General features: G+C 51.2%; 7 protein-coding genes across 7 annotated transcripts; 1 reads left to right on the top strand and 6 right to left on the bottom strand.

Annotated features, from left to right (window-relative positions):
• Positions 1–307: 307 nt before the first annotated feature.
• CABS01_00897 (uncharacterized protein) lies at positions 308–1,534 on the bottom strand (the record flags this gene model as incomplete). Its single annotated transcript, XM_060534278.1, has 5 exons — positions 308–519; positions 573–622; positions 675–1,161; positions 1,269–1,368; positions 1,421–1,534. The coding sequence occupies 5 exons, from the start codon at positions 1,532–1,534 to the stop codon at positions 308–310; spliced, it is 963 nt and encodes a 320-aa protein (XP_060401356.1).
• Positions 1,535–2,176: 642 nt separating this feature from the next.
• CABS01_00896 (uncharacterized protein) lies at positions 2,177–2,947 on the bottom strand (the record flags this gene model as incomplete). The annotated part of the gene is made up of 3 exons (XM_060534277.1): positions 2,177–2,404; positions 2,487–2,824; positions 2,878–2,947. The coding sequence occupies 3 exons, from the start codon at positions 2,945–2,947 to the stop codon at positions 2,177–2,179; spliced, it is 636 nt and encodes a 211-aa protein (XP_060401355.1).
• A 488-nt stretch (positions 2,948–3,435) lies between these two features.
• Positions 3,436–4,362, bottom strand: CABS01_00895 (endonuclease/Exonuclease/phosphatase; the record flags this gene model as incomplete). Its single annotated transcript, XM_060534276.1, has 1 exon — positions 3,436–4,362. One exon carries the CDS (start codon positions 4,360–4,362, stop codon positions 3,436–3,438), a length of 927 nt encoding a protein of 308 aa, XP_060401354.1.
• Positions 4,363–6,402: 2,040 nt separating this feature from the next.
• CABS01_00894 (uncharacterized protein) lies at positions 6,403–7,523 on the bottom strand (the record flags this gene model as incomplete). Its single annotated transcript, XM_060534275.1, has 3 exons — positions 6,403–6,902; positions 7,033–7,107; positions 7,493–7,523. The coding sequence occupies 3 exons, from the start codon at positions 7,521–7,523 to the stop codon at positions 6,403–6,405; spliced, it is 606 nt and encodes a 201-aa protein (XP_060401353.1).
• A 469-nt stretch (positions 7,524–7,992) lies between these two features.
• On the top strand, positions 7,993–9,199 carry CABS01_00893 (uncharacterized protein; the record flags this gene model as incomplete). Its single annotated transcript, XM_060534274.1, has 2 exons — positions 7,993–8,354; positions 8,410–9,199. 2 exons carry the CDS (start codon positions 7,993–7,995, stop codon positions 9,197–9,199), a joined length of 1,152 nt encoding a protein of 383 aa, XP_060401352.1.
• Positions 9,200–9,352: 153 nt separating this feature from the next.
• CABS01_00892 (FAD binding domain-containing protein) lies at positions 9,353–11,437 on the bottom strand (the record flags this gene model as incomplete). Its single annotated transcript, XM_060534273.1, has 4 exons — positions 9,353–9,526; positions 9,585–10,487; positions 10,537–10,942; positions 11,007–11,437. The coding sequence occupies 4 exons, from the start codon at positions 11,435–11,437 to the stop codon at positions 9,353–9,355; spliced, it is 1,914 nt and encodes a 637-aa protein (XP_060401351.1).
• A 1,841-nt stretch (positions 11,438–13,278) lies between these two features.
• On the bottom strand, positions 13,279–13,829 carry CABS01_00891 (uncharacterized protein; the record flags this gene model as incomplete). Its single annotated transcript, XM_060534272.1, has 3 exons — positions 13,279–13,406; positions 13,457–13,611; positions 13,660–13,829. The coding sequence occupies 3 exons, from the start codon at positions 13,827–13,829 to the stop codon at positions 13,279–13,281; spliced, it is 453 nt and encodes a 150-aa protein (XP_060401350.1).
• Between the last annotated feature and the right edge of the window lie 457 nt (positions 13,830–14,286).

The raw sequence follows: 14,286 nt of genomic DNA, 5'->3' as shown, positions 1-14,286 counted from the left end.
AGAGACAAGGTGAGAAGAGTTGATGAGACTACGGCGAGGAGATGTTCATCAACTCAGAGGGACATAACGTTGCCTTAAATACTATTTCAACTGGCTGCAGGCCGTTAGAATGACTTGCATTATTCCTACAAATATTACAACTCGGCCGAAAGTTGCTCTTTTCGTAAAGCTCATACCGAGAAACAACGGCAATGAGTCAAACTGTAGGACCCGAGTCGCTTGACTAGTCATGAAATTAATGTCTTTAGGTTCTCGCCAAGATCGTACAAAATCATGATATGTGGGTTTCATTCCAAGTTGAGTAGAATCATAAGCTGCTTGACTCTACTGGCTCTTGGACACGCGCGTAAAGCCGGACCTGGAATAGGATAATGCCGTCTTCTACGATCGTTCCAAGCGAGCCCATCAGCCACGGGAGGCTGGTAAGCAAATACTCTCTGTCTTGCTTGTACGCAATGACACTCATTCCATATGTCAGGTTTCCCGTAATGGACAGCAGCAGGAATAGCGGCGCAAGACCTGTAAAGTTTAAGGTCATATGAAATCACAAGCAGTAGGGGGGTTAAACTTACCTTCACATGACTTTCCCCTGTAGTTCTTAATGATTTGAGGGATCCGGGCACTGCATGCTTAGGTCAGTCGGTGAACCATTTTGCAAGTTCATCACCACATACCACAGATAGCAGATCGCGCCGATGACTCCTAATGCTGAGCCAACCGATTCGGAAATGCCTGGCAACTCCGTAACGCTCACGGCTCCAGGAGGACTCTCGCCGCCAAGCAAACCAAACTGGCGAAGCACGAACCATCCCGAGATCCCCAGGATAGCGACCATGATAAGGCATGCGGCGTTAAACCGCCAGTCGTGCAGAGTGCGTACAGTGCTCATGTCGGTCTCCTCATCCTTGTCCACAACTTGATTCGAGCTGGGAGAGGCAATTTGGTAGTGGCTCATTGAGTTCACGTCTTCAGAAGAGTCTGCGGGTTCGAGAAGAGGTCGTCGCTCGGGAGATTGCGATCTCGGCGTCCCGGGCTGTACGAGGTTTTGAATCCGACGTTTTGAGTTGTAGTACAGGCACTGGCAAATGAGTGTAGAGTCCGAAAAGCAGAGATATGTTGTCACGGCTATGCTTGCGGGCGCGATGCCGTTCGCCAAACCACCTGTATCGTGCCAGGTGAGTACATGTGGTCTGCACATGCATCTGAAAGACTGCTCGGAAGAACATATCCCGAGATCAGGTTGGCTGGGCTTATGCGTGTGATCTTACCTAGTAAATTGGTAACATCCCCCAAAAGCCAGATGAACAGAAATGCCATAGATAAGCTGTCTGCGCTCTTCAACTTGTAGTTTGCGGCAAGTTGTGGAATCTAAAAACTGTTAGTATATTTTCCCAGAACTGCTGTGAACAGCGAGATATACCAAGAGGCAGAGAAAGGCAGCCATGCTAATGCTGCCGAGTATCTCGGATGCGTCGTCCCGCGAGATAGGCCTCTGCGATAGTGACGCAGGCCGTTCCAAATTGACCGCGGCCATGGTGAAGAACGAGAGGCGCTAAGTCAAGTTGTCAGACCAAAGAATACATCGGTATACATCGAAGCAAGTAGCAAACCCACCAAGAAAATATCAACCCCAAGAGAGACAAGTTTGCAGAGTGTCGCGAGCAGCAGCAGGGCGCATAGTTATCCATGACGATAACAAAACTGTTCCGTTATCTTCCGCTGAGTCATCTCGTGTGACTGTGTTCAGACGGCGGCGCTTTGAGCGGTCATCGGCATGCGGGTAACTCGGTTAGGCTTTCTGCGCTTTTAGTGGGCGCGTAGTTGGTCACAGGGTCCAAATAGCGGTGTCTCATGCGCTTATCCTCTGCGCCCGACAACTATTGAAGGTCTTTATTGATGGGGCCATGTCGGATTTTGCATCTCGAAACAAGCGAAAATAGGCAGTTGGCTTTCCAACCTAAACGAACGTGTCTTTGGGCTGCTTCTCAGCTTGCTAAGTAAATTGCGTATTTGAGAACTTAGTTGCCAAATTTGTAGAAGACTGAGAGGTAGCATATGAGTCGCTGAGTGAGGTGTCACATGCATGGTGTATACAAAGGATCCGCCACAGGGGGTTGGATAGACGACTAGGAGCTCAAAGTGGAGAGACCATGCGTACCAGACTCTTGGTAACGACCTAGTTCCAAGGATAAGTCGTCCCCCGAGCTCTTCTAGCTTGAACCTCCGCCTCAGATTGATCGTATAATTCATAGTATTGGGACAGAAGTTCTGTCAATTTCCCCGTGGTCTCGGATGCTGCGAGATCCATAGTTCTAGCGCGACCACTTTCAGCGTAGTTATCTCCCTTATCCTGCAGGCTGGTGGCGAGCTGTAACACCTTCTCGGGCGAGTCTTTCCAATAAGACTGTCGTGATTGTGGGTCAGTTTAAGCTTCCATTATCAACATAATACAACAATGTCTGACTCTGGGAACTTCAGAAACTCACATCTGCTTGCAACGCAATGAATGGTGCTGCCCTGACCAGCTCCCAATCTTTCCTTGGTCTGTAAGATGTTGTGGAAATGCCATGGGCCTGGCAGAGCAAATCTCTAGCCCTAGCTTCTTCTTTTTCAGACCCAAGAGGGGCGTTAAGAAATTCTTCATATATGTTGCTGAATTTCCTGTCGTTGGCTAGATGAATTGCCTCACCTAGAGCTCTCTGGGTGTCTGCCAATGGCACCTGCTCCCAAGCGAACTCAGAGATCGCCACATCAAATCTCTTTACGGTAACTCCAGCTTCGGCGCCTACCTTACTTCGCAAGATGTCCTTGATGACCATATGTCCTGTCAGCTGCATAGAGCACTACGTGTATGTTAGGGATGGAGATAGACTTGACCAACTTTGAGCTCACGATGCTGATCATCGAAAACGTCTCTCTGTTCCTTACTGAAGTCATGCACAGCCATTTCGGCAAATTTCTGCTAATGCAAAAGCTGTCGAGGGCTGAATTGCCTGTAGATCAACAAGGTCTAATTGATGTATTGAAATCCAAAAGTATTTTGTTCAAGAATGAGAAATGCCACAAACGCCACAAGCGGGGAAGTGAGACCTTATGAGCTCAAGTGTTATTGTTTGAAGCTAGTTCTCGACTGAGCCATCGCTCAAGGCACTATGACGTACTCTGCACTGACATGATCGTATTTTGCGGCATGGATGTTCCGCGAAAGCTAGACACAAAGCATCGAATAACTGCTTTGGTGCTGTTTCTCGGAGACCGCCCTCCCTACGCACATCAGGGACACAGGCTGGCGTCAAGCTGAGTACGGTTGCCGCAACGAGCACTCGATGGAGTATTGCAATTTCATGACAGTCGGCGATCCAGATATAGAAACATTTGGTAGGATTTGGGTATCGAGACTCAATTACTGCGTAAAGCTAAACATTGCCTGAGAGACTAGGATAACAAGGTGACATCTCCAACTACGGGTCTGTGGTCGCTGATGAGCATGCCATTGACTAGGTTGTTCTGGATCTCGTATCGCTGGACCGAGTACTTCTTCGCATCTTTAGGCCCAAGCCAGACAAAGTCGATGCGGCTTCCCTGCTTGGTCGTATCGAAGGTTGTGTACGTCAACTGATTGGGGCCGATGCGCTGTTCAGGCGTAGCCATGTTATACAACTCCTCCATGAAACCGGTTCCTGTCAACGCCTTATACCCATCACCGTTGGGGTCAGAGTTGAAGTCGCCGGTAAGCGAAACACCCAAGGGACCGTATGTTGTCTGCACAGCTTGAATCTTGGACACAGCGACCTTGATTCCCTCGCTTCGAGCCTGGGAGCTGACATTATCCAAGTGCGTGTTGGCGTGGATGAACTTCTTTCCGCTAGCAGTATGCTCGAAGACAGCAATGGTGACGATGCGCTTACTGCCGGCTCCCCAGCCAGACGAGACAGTATCGGGTGTCGGTGAGAGCCACTTTGTCTCTTCGTGGAGCAGCTTGAGCGCGTCGGTGCGGTAGAAGATGGGGTTGTACTCGCCGCTCTTCTTGCCGTCGTCGCGGGCGACGCCGACATGTGCCCAGCCGGAGCCGAGTCCGTCCTGGATGTCGTTGAGCTGGTTATCGAGTACCTCTTGCAGGCCGATGACGGTGACGGCGCCTGTGGGTGCATTGGTGCCTATGCTCTTGATTGCGTCGATGACATGGGGCTGGCGGCAGCGGTCCTTGGAGATTCCGCAGAGGAGATCCCACCACGGCTTTTCGCCGGATTCGCGTGAACCGGCGTCGTATCGAATGTTGAAAGAGGCAACGCGAATGGGGAGACCCTGAGCCAGAGCTAACCTCGCCAGGAAAATGGGTGCGAGAATGGTCTTGATCTGCATCTTGAAGCAAGAAACGAATGACTGGGGTAAAGGCAACAAGACTCAGTGCTGATCACAAATCTCGAACCACAACACCTACCACTGCCTCTTATATACTTCAATAATGTTTCCCTGTCCATCGCGAGAAAGACGACCGAAGCTACGAAGCACAGCCCAATAAGGCAGTTGAATACAGGATTGACAGGGGTCCCCTCCACGACGTTAACGTCCCGCGGGGTGCAGTGCCCCTCGCGAACGCCAAATCAACACGTGGGTAGCATCCACGCTGAATTTGATCTTGAGACGCGGATAATTATGCGAATAAGGATCAATAGCCGCTGCTTGCCCAGAGGCGCGATGTCATATTGGGCGGGATCTGCCAGATACATGCCCCTCCCTTGCAAAGAGAGGGGTCGCAAGTAACCTTAATGGCAAGCCTATTAAGAGCCAAGCCACACGGCCTCCCACGCCAGTCTGGTATTGATGGTGGCCGTCTCAGAGTCTTCTTTTTAAAGAGCGCCGAAAGTAGAAATAGACGCCTGCAAGAAAAGACCGGACGAACTACTGCGCTAGCAATACAGGACTCATTACATGAACCTCGACTAAGTAGAACATTCCCTAGTTGTACTCCGTGGCCGGTTTTGCCTACAGTGGTGGCCTTCCTCTCATCTGTCCACTCGGTATTACCGCCCGTACCGTATATGCAAGGTATTGTTCTCCTGAATGAACCACAATTCAACAAAACTCAAAGTATCAGGCCGGCCTCATGCTCCGAGGAAAGTGAATGACGGAAAATCTCATCTGGAAAACCGCGGGCTTGATGTTTTTGCAGCCTCCCGAAATTCTTGCCCCCAATACATCCTGTGGACTTCTTCCTACGGTATGCGTACGACGAAGAGCCGGCGGAAGCCTCAATGACAAGTGAACTGATGGATTTCAACTTGAAGATACCAGCCTGTCTCCAGGGGCTTGTCAACTAGGTACCGGGAGTTCATACATGACTTCATCTGTTCGTTTGCCAATTGCTACTTGACAGTCTCCTGTAGTGCGCGCAAGCTGTTATTCTCAGCATTGCCAGCCCTACGACTGACCTTTGTGTGGGTTTCTATCTCATTGAGAGCCTGAATGTTCTCACGTTCCTGTGTGTTCTCGAGCTACTCGGTGGTGTGCGAGATTGTCAGACGGCCCTCCAATATCTACAGCAGTTGGTGAAGGGTCGCTTGTAAACCTGAACCTTCTCCGTCAAACCCTCCTTTCACGCTTTCGAAGCGCGGTGTGATGGATTATGGCATGTCCAGATCCTAAGTAGACATCTTGTATTCCACCCATCTCCGGAGCTGCTCGCAGCTTACCACAGACTTCTGTACATCCCGTGTGCAGTCAGGTAGTCGCTTGCTTTAGGGCTACAAGACTTGAATCATGACTTGGAGATAGCGCCTTAGCTCTACTTCCTTGGTTGAAGATCGAAACTATATTCTTTGGAAGAGTCCGAAAGCTTCCATTTTGCTAGTATCTGTCCATTCTCTACCAGAATCTGACGCAGCAACTCACCCTTATTCTCTTCAAAGTCAGACTGTCCATCTTTCATACACAAGTATGGCTTCATGACCATCAGCACTTCTCGAATACACTGCCGAGTTTGTTGTCGTATGTGCCATCATGTGTACTCTCGCATCATGACGCTCCTCTTGATATCGGCCCTGCTCTCATCAATCCTGCCCGCAGCAACCAAGCCAACGCTCAATTTCTTCCACCTGCTGTCCCTTGTCGACATCAAAAGCAGAGCACATCACTTCAAGGAGAATGTGCGATCGCACTCCAAAATCCAAGTCTTTCATGTCGATTCCTTCTGTCTTCTTCATCATAACAGCCGCCAGAAACGCAACCTCCTCTTCGCTCCCTACCTCCGGCTCCCACCCTCTGCTGCGCCCCTGTTCACCCACCCCGCCGCCCGGCCACACACACCAGCTGATCTTGCTCTCACGCGTCGTTTAAGTCTTGCTCAAGATACGGCATGTGGACAGTTTCCCATCGCTTACGCGAGTAGTGTCTTTCCCAAGCCTACATGTCAAAACGTCCCTGCGTGACGGAGATACCGAATTCGTTGTGGTTCCATGTCTCCTTCAACTGCTTTCCGGGGCACCCTCTGTTCATGTAGTTGAGCCAGAAGCGAGCTTGAGTATCCGAGTACGGCTGGACGCTTACATAGTCCTCTCGCAAGCGTGCGATGGTCTGCTCGAGAGTAGCTAGGGCTATCTGAGTGATGGTCTCGACGGGAAGGGATGGCTGACGTCGATGGGTGCGCACAACGTTATGTGCCCACCGCGGAAGCTTGGTCAGGTGGCCATTTCCCTTGTGCCGTGGCTGCGCAAGAGGGTCACTTGAATCTGGTAGGTCCTGCAAGTCGGGAAGCCGGTAGAAGCGAGCTGATATTAGCTGCGCGAGGAGAGCAAGTGAGTAGAACTTTCGCCAGATATTCCCGTCGAGCAGCCCGTGGTGCTCTGCATAGAATCCGTCAAAGTCATCGCCCTCGCCCTTGTCTGAGGAGCGGTACACGGCGGCTGCTAGCGGAGCGAGATACTATATGTCTAGGGTTCTTTTCATTCTTAGCTCATCTTCTCAACCACATACTTTCTCGTAGTTAATGACCTTACCGGTTGAAGCTCAAGTCTCCGTTGCCAAATGACCAACCTCGGATGTGAAGTTGCTCTACAACATCGAACACGCCTCTGCCATCCCGTAATGCTTCATCCAGGTAAATGAATGCTATTCGCCAGGTTTAGAAGTGACAGCCTGTGGTCAGGATAAGCATTTTGGTAATCCCATTTGGTAAGGAGGTGGTTTCTAATGCGATCTTGATGGGTACCTAGTGTCAGGCTCAAATGGTAAGGCCGTTGAGAAGCGGAATGAAATTGAAGGAGGCGACTTTCTGTTCTCGCGATTTACAAACAACACCAGCCGACATAAACGTCTGGAAAAAACATTACTCCGGTGTCTGCGACATATCAGCTTATGAAGCACCTTGATACGGGGAAAGTGCGGCTCCCAGAACTTTGAAAGTTTGATGTGTTTTAGTGACTCACACTGTTCAGGTAGGCTGCTTGGTAGGTTGATTCGGCCTGGAATAGATGGCCCAGGTGAATCTAGTCACCTGAAGTTTCATTGGCAAAGCCTCGCTTCATGTTTACAGAAGTCAAGCGATGTCTGCGGCTCGGACGCAATGAAGGTTGGCATCATAATGCCCTGTAAGCCTTTGTGCCGTTATGCTATTGTGTTTTGAACATAGTGAAAAAGAATTGTGATCTGCAATTAGCCGCTTTTTGGCTATGATCAATTCACCTCACCTCGTTGTCCTGGCACCCCGGTACTGGGCTCCGTGACATTACCTTATTAGGCATCTCGGAGGATGCGCTAGTCGGGTTTGTTTCTGGATGGAACAAGTACCAACGCTTTTGGGCTTCACACTGTTGCATTGTCGCGGCTGCTTGTGTCGGGTAAATTTGCAAACGCGAGTTTGCAAGACCTTCGGAACTGGGCCGGCAGTGGCGCTCGTCGATGGTCAGGAGACTTAAGACAGTCAAGAACCGAAGCCCACCACAATGTGAATGCCAAGGGCCGAGTTCTCCCAACCAAAACTTGAAACTTAGCACAATGGGAAACACATCGGGTCTCCTCGTCTGTCTCACAATTCTCCGAGGAGCTCTTGGGGCGACCCTGATTGCCTCGCACTATAGCGGGCAACTCTACACACTGAACTTATCGTCAACAAACCAACTCACTATTGCGAGTACAGTCAGCTCTGGGAACCGCATGCCAGCATGGCTTGACTTTGACTCCGCGTCGAACATTGTCTATATCCCGGATGAAGTACAATGGGGCCAGCCACTTCTGAAAAGCTTCTCTGTCGCAGGCGATGGAAGTTTGATATCGAAGGCGCAAGTTCAGACAGCCGGAGGCGAGCTTCATAGTACGCTCTATGGATCTGGCAATGGCTACATCGCAACAGCACAGTAGTATGATTACTAGATCATTTCTCATGACAAATACCCTAGACTAACTATGTTGTAGCGATGCATCGACAATATCTACCTATGGACTCCCGTTGGGCGGTACAGGTCAACCCCTACAGAAACTGACATTCAACATGTCTCAACCAGGGCCAGTGCCATCTCGACAGGATAGACCTCACCCTCACTCTGTCTTCACAGATCCCAGCGAAAAATATCTTCTTTCTGCGGACTTGGGAGCCGATTTTATCCGTGTCTTCAGCATCGGATCGTCAGGCATTCTGACTCAATGTCCCTCTTTCTCGACTGGACCCGGAGACGGACCTCGCCATGGAGCGTTTAGAACACAAGGCAATACGACATTCCTGTTCACCGTCAATGAGTTATCCAACTCTGTGACGTCTTGGTCGGTTACCTACCCGGCAACCGGTTGCCTTGTTCTTGCGAAGAAGCAGACCCTGTCGACATTTCCTCCCGGAAAGGCTGCGCCAGTTGGTTCGAAGGCAGCCGAAGTTCACATCAGAGATAACTTTGTGTACACCTCGAACAGGAATGATCAATCTTTCGGAACACAACAAGATTCCATCACGGCCTACGCAATCGACCCTTCGACAGGCCTGATCACATATCTTGAGACAACAAGTGCTTATTCATTCTTCCCTCGAACCTTCGCAATCAACAATGCCGGAACTATGGTGGCTATCGGTGGACAGACAAGTGCCAACGTTGCGGTTGTGGAAAGAAACGCCACTTCGGGTAGACTGGGGAAGCTTCTTGCAACTCTCAAGGTCGGCAATCCAGGGACTGTGAATCAAGAGGATGGACTCAGCGCTGTCATCTGGAACGAGTGAGCCTCGCGTCATAAAGAGAGAGATCGACGGACACAACGATGTCATTCCGTTCATTACATGTATTATCATGAGATCTAAGAATCTAGTATCCTCATCCAATATCATCATAAGTGGTATCTCCAAGTTCAAGTCGCTTCTTCAAAAACGCTTCAATCATTTCGCTTTACAAAGTCGGTTCGCGTAGTCAACAACACTCCAATCTTCACTGCCCGGTGTAGACCAAGAGAAGAACACGCCGTTGGGGTCCCACTTCTTCTTGATTGACGCCAGCTTAGGGTAGATCGGGCCCCAAAAGGCGTCTTGCCAGTTCTTCATGAAGGCATAGTTCTGTCCACGCACATTAGTACTTGTTGTATTATGTAGAACAGGGGAATGACTAGCTTACCTCATTCACGTATGCAAGGCCATTAGGACCAGCCTGCTTGAACTTTTCGGTGATGGTGTTGACCATCAGATCATTGAGAGCCAGCTTCGTGGCCCAGGTGGCATCCAGAGCCTGCGGCAGGATAGCCATGGTTCGCATGGTCGCGCCTCTCCACTTAGGGTGTGTTGCGCTTTCGGACTTCTTCTCATTACTTCCCGGATCGAAAAAGTGGCTAATAACGATGCCGAACTGGTTCGGGGCCGGTGCCAGCGCAAGTTGAATGGCCTCAGCGATGGCTGGCTGGTTGCTCGCCATGTCGTCGTGGGTAAAGACCCAGCCACCCGTCAGACCGTTCTGGGCCGCGCGCTCGGGTTCGAAGATGTCGTGGAAGAGAGTGTAGTAGTTGGGATACTCTTTGACTCCAAAGTCGTACGGGATCTTTTCCGTATCGAGGTACGTGAGAAGCGGCTGGACGACAGCTGTGAGCTGCTTGGCAGTCTTGTTCATTCCCATGATTGGCTGCACGTGCAGTGCTGGTCCGATCGCTGGCGGGTATAGCTCATAGATGCCGTAGAGTCCGTTGTCAACCATTTGGTTTCCGAGCGCGTTGAGCTTGTTGACAGCCTTGGTGACTTGGTCGAAGTTGGCGCCAGTAGTAGCGTTGACGTTCAAGAAGAGCGCTGCTCCGGGAATGGTGTCGGGGTATGTCTTGACAGTGACGGATAAGACAACCGCGTAGTTTCCCGGGCCGCCTCCCCTGAGAGCATAGTATAGATCAGAGTTCAAGTTGACGTTGGCTGTGACAAAGTCTCCGGCTGCGGTGAGGACTTCAAAGGAGAGCGCCTGGTCCGCGCCGAAGCCATAGTTGCCGCTCAAGGGACCGTGACCACCACCTCCCATGAAACCACCCGCAACTCCCACAGTCTTGAGAATCGTTAGTCAAATAAAGGAAGATGGGTTGTTCCAGGCTTACCTCGCATTCGCCGGTAACTACATTCTGGGGTGGGTTTCTGGCATGAGCTGCGTTCGAGATCTCGTAGCCTTGAACTCCGGCACCGATAGTCATGGCAGGCCCCTTGTAATCTCCGGGGCCTTTGTATGAATCAACGAAGGAGATGTCCTTGAAGTTGTGAGTGTTGATAGCCAAGGATCCAGCACCAGCACTTCTTCCCTCAAAATCGTGGCCCGTGTTGCGGATGACGAGGCGCAAGTTGTTCGACTTTGCAAAGTCCACGCCAGCCTTAACCTGAGCTTTCGTCTTGGCGATGATGACGAACTCAGGGTAGTTGCCGAGAGCGCAAGTCTTTGTGGGATCTGTGGTCAGTTCGCAAGTGTTGTTGCTTCCCCACGTCCACAGCTGCGATGCAGGTTGAGAGATTCTGATAGTTCGCCATTAGTTCTGGGCTTGACCCTCGACAGCTCTGCGTCATAGATGAGACTCACTGCCATCTCTCATCCGTCCACTTTGCAGTGGCCTCGGCGCACTTGGCAGCATCGTAAGTCGCGATGCCACGATACGTGTTGTAGCAGACTGCAGCAGGCGGGATATGCTGAAGGAGAGCTCCTCCCACGGTCTTGTTCAGTTTACTCCAAGCATCGGCCTTGGGCCAGCAAATGTCGGCAGGAGAACATCTGCACTCGTACTTTTTCCCATTCTCTTCGTACGCGACGAGCTTGGGCGTTGAAATCGCACTGACAACCCAAGAAAGGCACGCCAGAAGCAAAACGTTGGCCATCGAAGTCCGGGTCATCTTGCTGGAAGACTTCTGCGGTTCCGTCCGATCGTAGTCGTCGTTGCTGTTGCTGCTGTCGACTAATGGTCGCTGGCCTGCTTCGAAAGCAAGCTGCTCCAAGGTCGTGCTCCTCTTGGACATTTTGTATTCGGATTCGAGCTTGACACTAATTTACTCGGTGTGGTCGCCGAGACGCAAGACACCGGCGCGAAGCTCTCTCCCTCGCTGTGTGAGAGGCGAATATCACCTAGCTGCATGGCCTGCGTTGTACTGCAGCGAAGCTAGTTGTTAGTCTCGTGGGAGGGAGGATCGGTAGTGAGATCTAAGTTGTTTCTCCGAGTGAAAGACAGAGTAAAGAAGGCCCATCCCCGAACCTCAAGTTCTCAAGTTCTCAGTAGCCGAGCAGTCAAACGGGTGGTGGGGAAGGGTAAGGTGTCAGCAGGGGAGGGGGGGTCTTGGTATTAGCCGCCATCTGATTGCTGTGTCAGCCACATCGGCGGCACGGGAGACTCAAAGGAGGAAGAAAAGTGTCGCGACAAGTGAATCGAAGCGATAACTGAGTGTGGATAGCTAGCACGTATAGTAGCATCGACGGCGTGGTGCGAGTTAAGATCATGCGATTAGTCGGGGTCCAGTTCCATGACTTGGAGCAACGCCAGTGGCTGTGGCAACCTGCCGAGAGACGTTGGGGTAAGAATTAGCGTTCTATGACGGATACCTGCAAGTCTGCCAATGGACATTAATCCGTAGAATGCGAGCTTCTCGTCTCTCCAGGGAGGCGTCAGAGCCAAACTCTCCAGATATGTTTTCACTAAAATATTGCTTAGACAAGGGGTATACGACGAGGGAGAGAAGCGCGGATCGTGAACGCAGGGGTCGAGCTGGACTCAATCAAACTTCAGTCAGTTGCGAAAGTTGTGGGGGTAAGACACGGGCAAATCCCGAATTCCACAAACGTCACCACGGCTTTAGCGATGCTGAGAGAAGCTTCAAGTCTGTATCCGTTCAGTGGGACTTCCGGCAGGCAATTTTCTTAATCTAGTGTATGTAAGTTACGCGGAAGCTGGGGGTCGCATCATCCGAAGTCCACTCCCAGATTTGGGTCGATAACTGGATGGCACAGGTCCCCATGTCCTGGTACAGTATGCCGAGCCGCTCGGCACAACCTTTTCCATATTAGCGGCGCCAACCAGCGCACGGCACAATGCCGAGTCGGAGGGACCAGGAAGTCGGCAGACCCTTGACAGCGCAGCATTGCAGCATGCTTCGAGAAGCTCTCGAGTCGAGAAGCTTGATCGTTACACTCAATTCCAAACAGCAACTCGCGAAGACAGAAGAATACGATATTATTGTTATCTGCCCAATTTCGAAATTCCATGTTTTGCGCGTCGAGGGTCGACATTACGGGCGTCAATAGAGTGCTGGACGGCCTTTGTTAGTTAGAGCGTTGGAGCGGGCCGAGTCATTTCATGTCACCTAGCGCAAGTGCGACGAGTACAACGGCTGACGGACAAAGGATAAGGAACGGAACAAAGAATTGCGGGATGGCTTACAGCGGGCACGCGCTTCTCGAGGGATGGTCCGTAGTCTCAGTCGGGATAACAAACTAAATAGTTTAGCTGGCTCTGGCGACCCTGAAGGCTTGCTGTACGGACTCATGTTCGCATGGTGTGCTAGTTTAACGGCCGAAGAGGACTCAGCGGAGAGACCGAAGCAAGTGACGCCGAAGGCTGAAGTCAAGCCTTCGGCCGGTACAGTTCAGAATCAAGCTCGAATAAACTTCGCCAAGAGTATTCGGGTTCGGGTCATAATCCTGACTCGGGGTTCCGAATAGACAGCTAGGCTAACATGAGGCAAATGAGAGGTTAGGGCCAATATGGGACCAGGCGCCCTAGAAAAGGCTGTGGCTGACCAAGGGAAGATCCGAATCTTACGTCCGTATACTAGACTATCCGTAGACCTCGATATAGTCATCAGGAAGTTCATAGCTCCGCTGCTCCGCTCGACGCCGCTGCCGCTGACACCACATCGTCGTCGGCGGCGGGGTCAGGCGAGCTATGTTGTGGATGCCTGCTGGAAAGCGTGGGGTAGAGTCGGCGGCGACAGCTACCTTTACATCCGGAAGTCGTATGTGGACGAATAAAGACACGGTCCGGATACCCGTCCCTTGCTGGCGGAGGGAACTAGGGACCTTCCGACGAGGTTCTTGCATGTCAGGCCTTTCCCCGCCGGCATCTGGAGCTGAGATGCGAGGTTGAGGTGAATTAGACTCGTGACCCACGTTCGGGGAGTCCCAGGCTGTCTTGCCCTCTAGGCTTCGGCGCAAGTAGACATCTGCCTACAGTAGCCATAAGAACCGCTACGGGGCGGCACCAAGGCCGACACAGTTCAAGTATTGAGCAAAGGAGCGCCGGTTGTCTTCGAGGATGCCGAACTCATCATGCCGACGGCCTAGATCATAATCGCATGGGTACGTTAGGTGAGAGTTTAGGCAGCGTTTCAACATCACGGTAGCCGGCTTATGACTGCCCATGACCAAGTGCTGTTGAACCCAACAGTTGAAAATTCAGCAAACTTTTCCATAAGATCTTGAGGTAATACTGGGATTTGCATCAGGGTATGGGACAATTCATCCAGAACGTAGCTCTTAAAAGGTATCACCTTGCCGGTCCTTAGGCTATCTCGTGCTTGAGATCAAAGTCCTATATCCTAAGTCCTAAGTCCTAATTCGACTTGACGAAGGTAACCAAATCGTCCTCCGAACAATATCTCGGCCAGGTCTTCACTATGGTGGCGGGCCAATCCAACCTAGGTCTCTCAATTGACTTGCAAAAGAGGCAACTTTTACATGGATGCCCAAATTTTAGGACAGCACAGCGCCACGTTTGCCCTGCATCTAGGCCCATATTCTGATTGGAACTTTGAGTCTTGGCTCTGTAGCCATAGACTTGTCATGGAGTTCTTGTGGCAGATCGTCCCATGGTATTCGC

The sequence above is a fragment of the Colletotrichum abscissum genome (assembly GCF_030869225.1).
Source record: "Colletotrichum abscissum strain IMI 504890 chromosome Unknown Scaffold_2.1, whole genome shotgun sequence".
Classification (NCBI taxonomy): Eukaryota; Fungi; Ascomycota; class Sordariomycetes; order Glomerellales; family Glomerellaceae; genus Colletotrichum; species Colletotrichum abscissum.
Note: the sequence above shows the minus strand (reverse complement) of the source record. Positions and strands in the feature narration are given on the sequence as shown.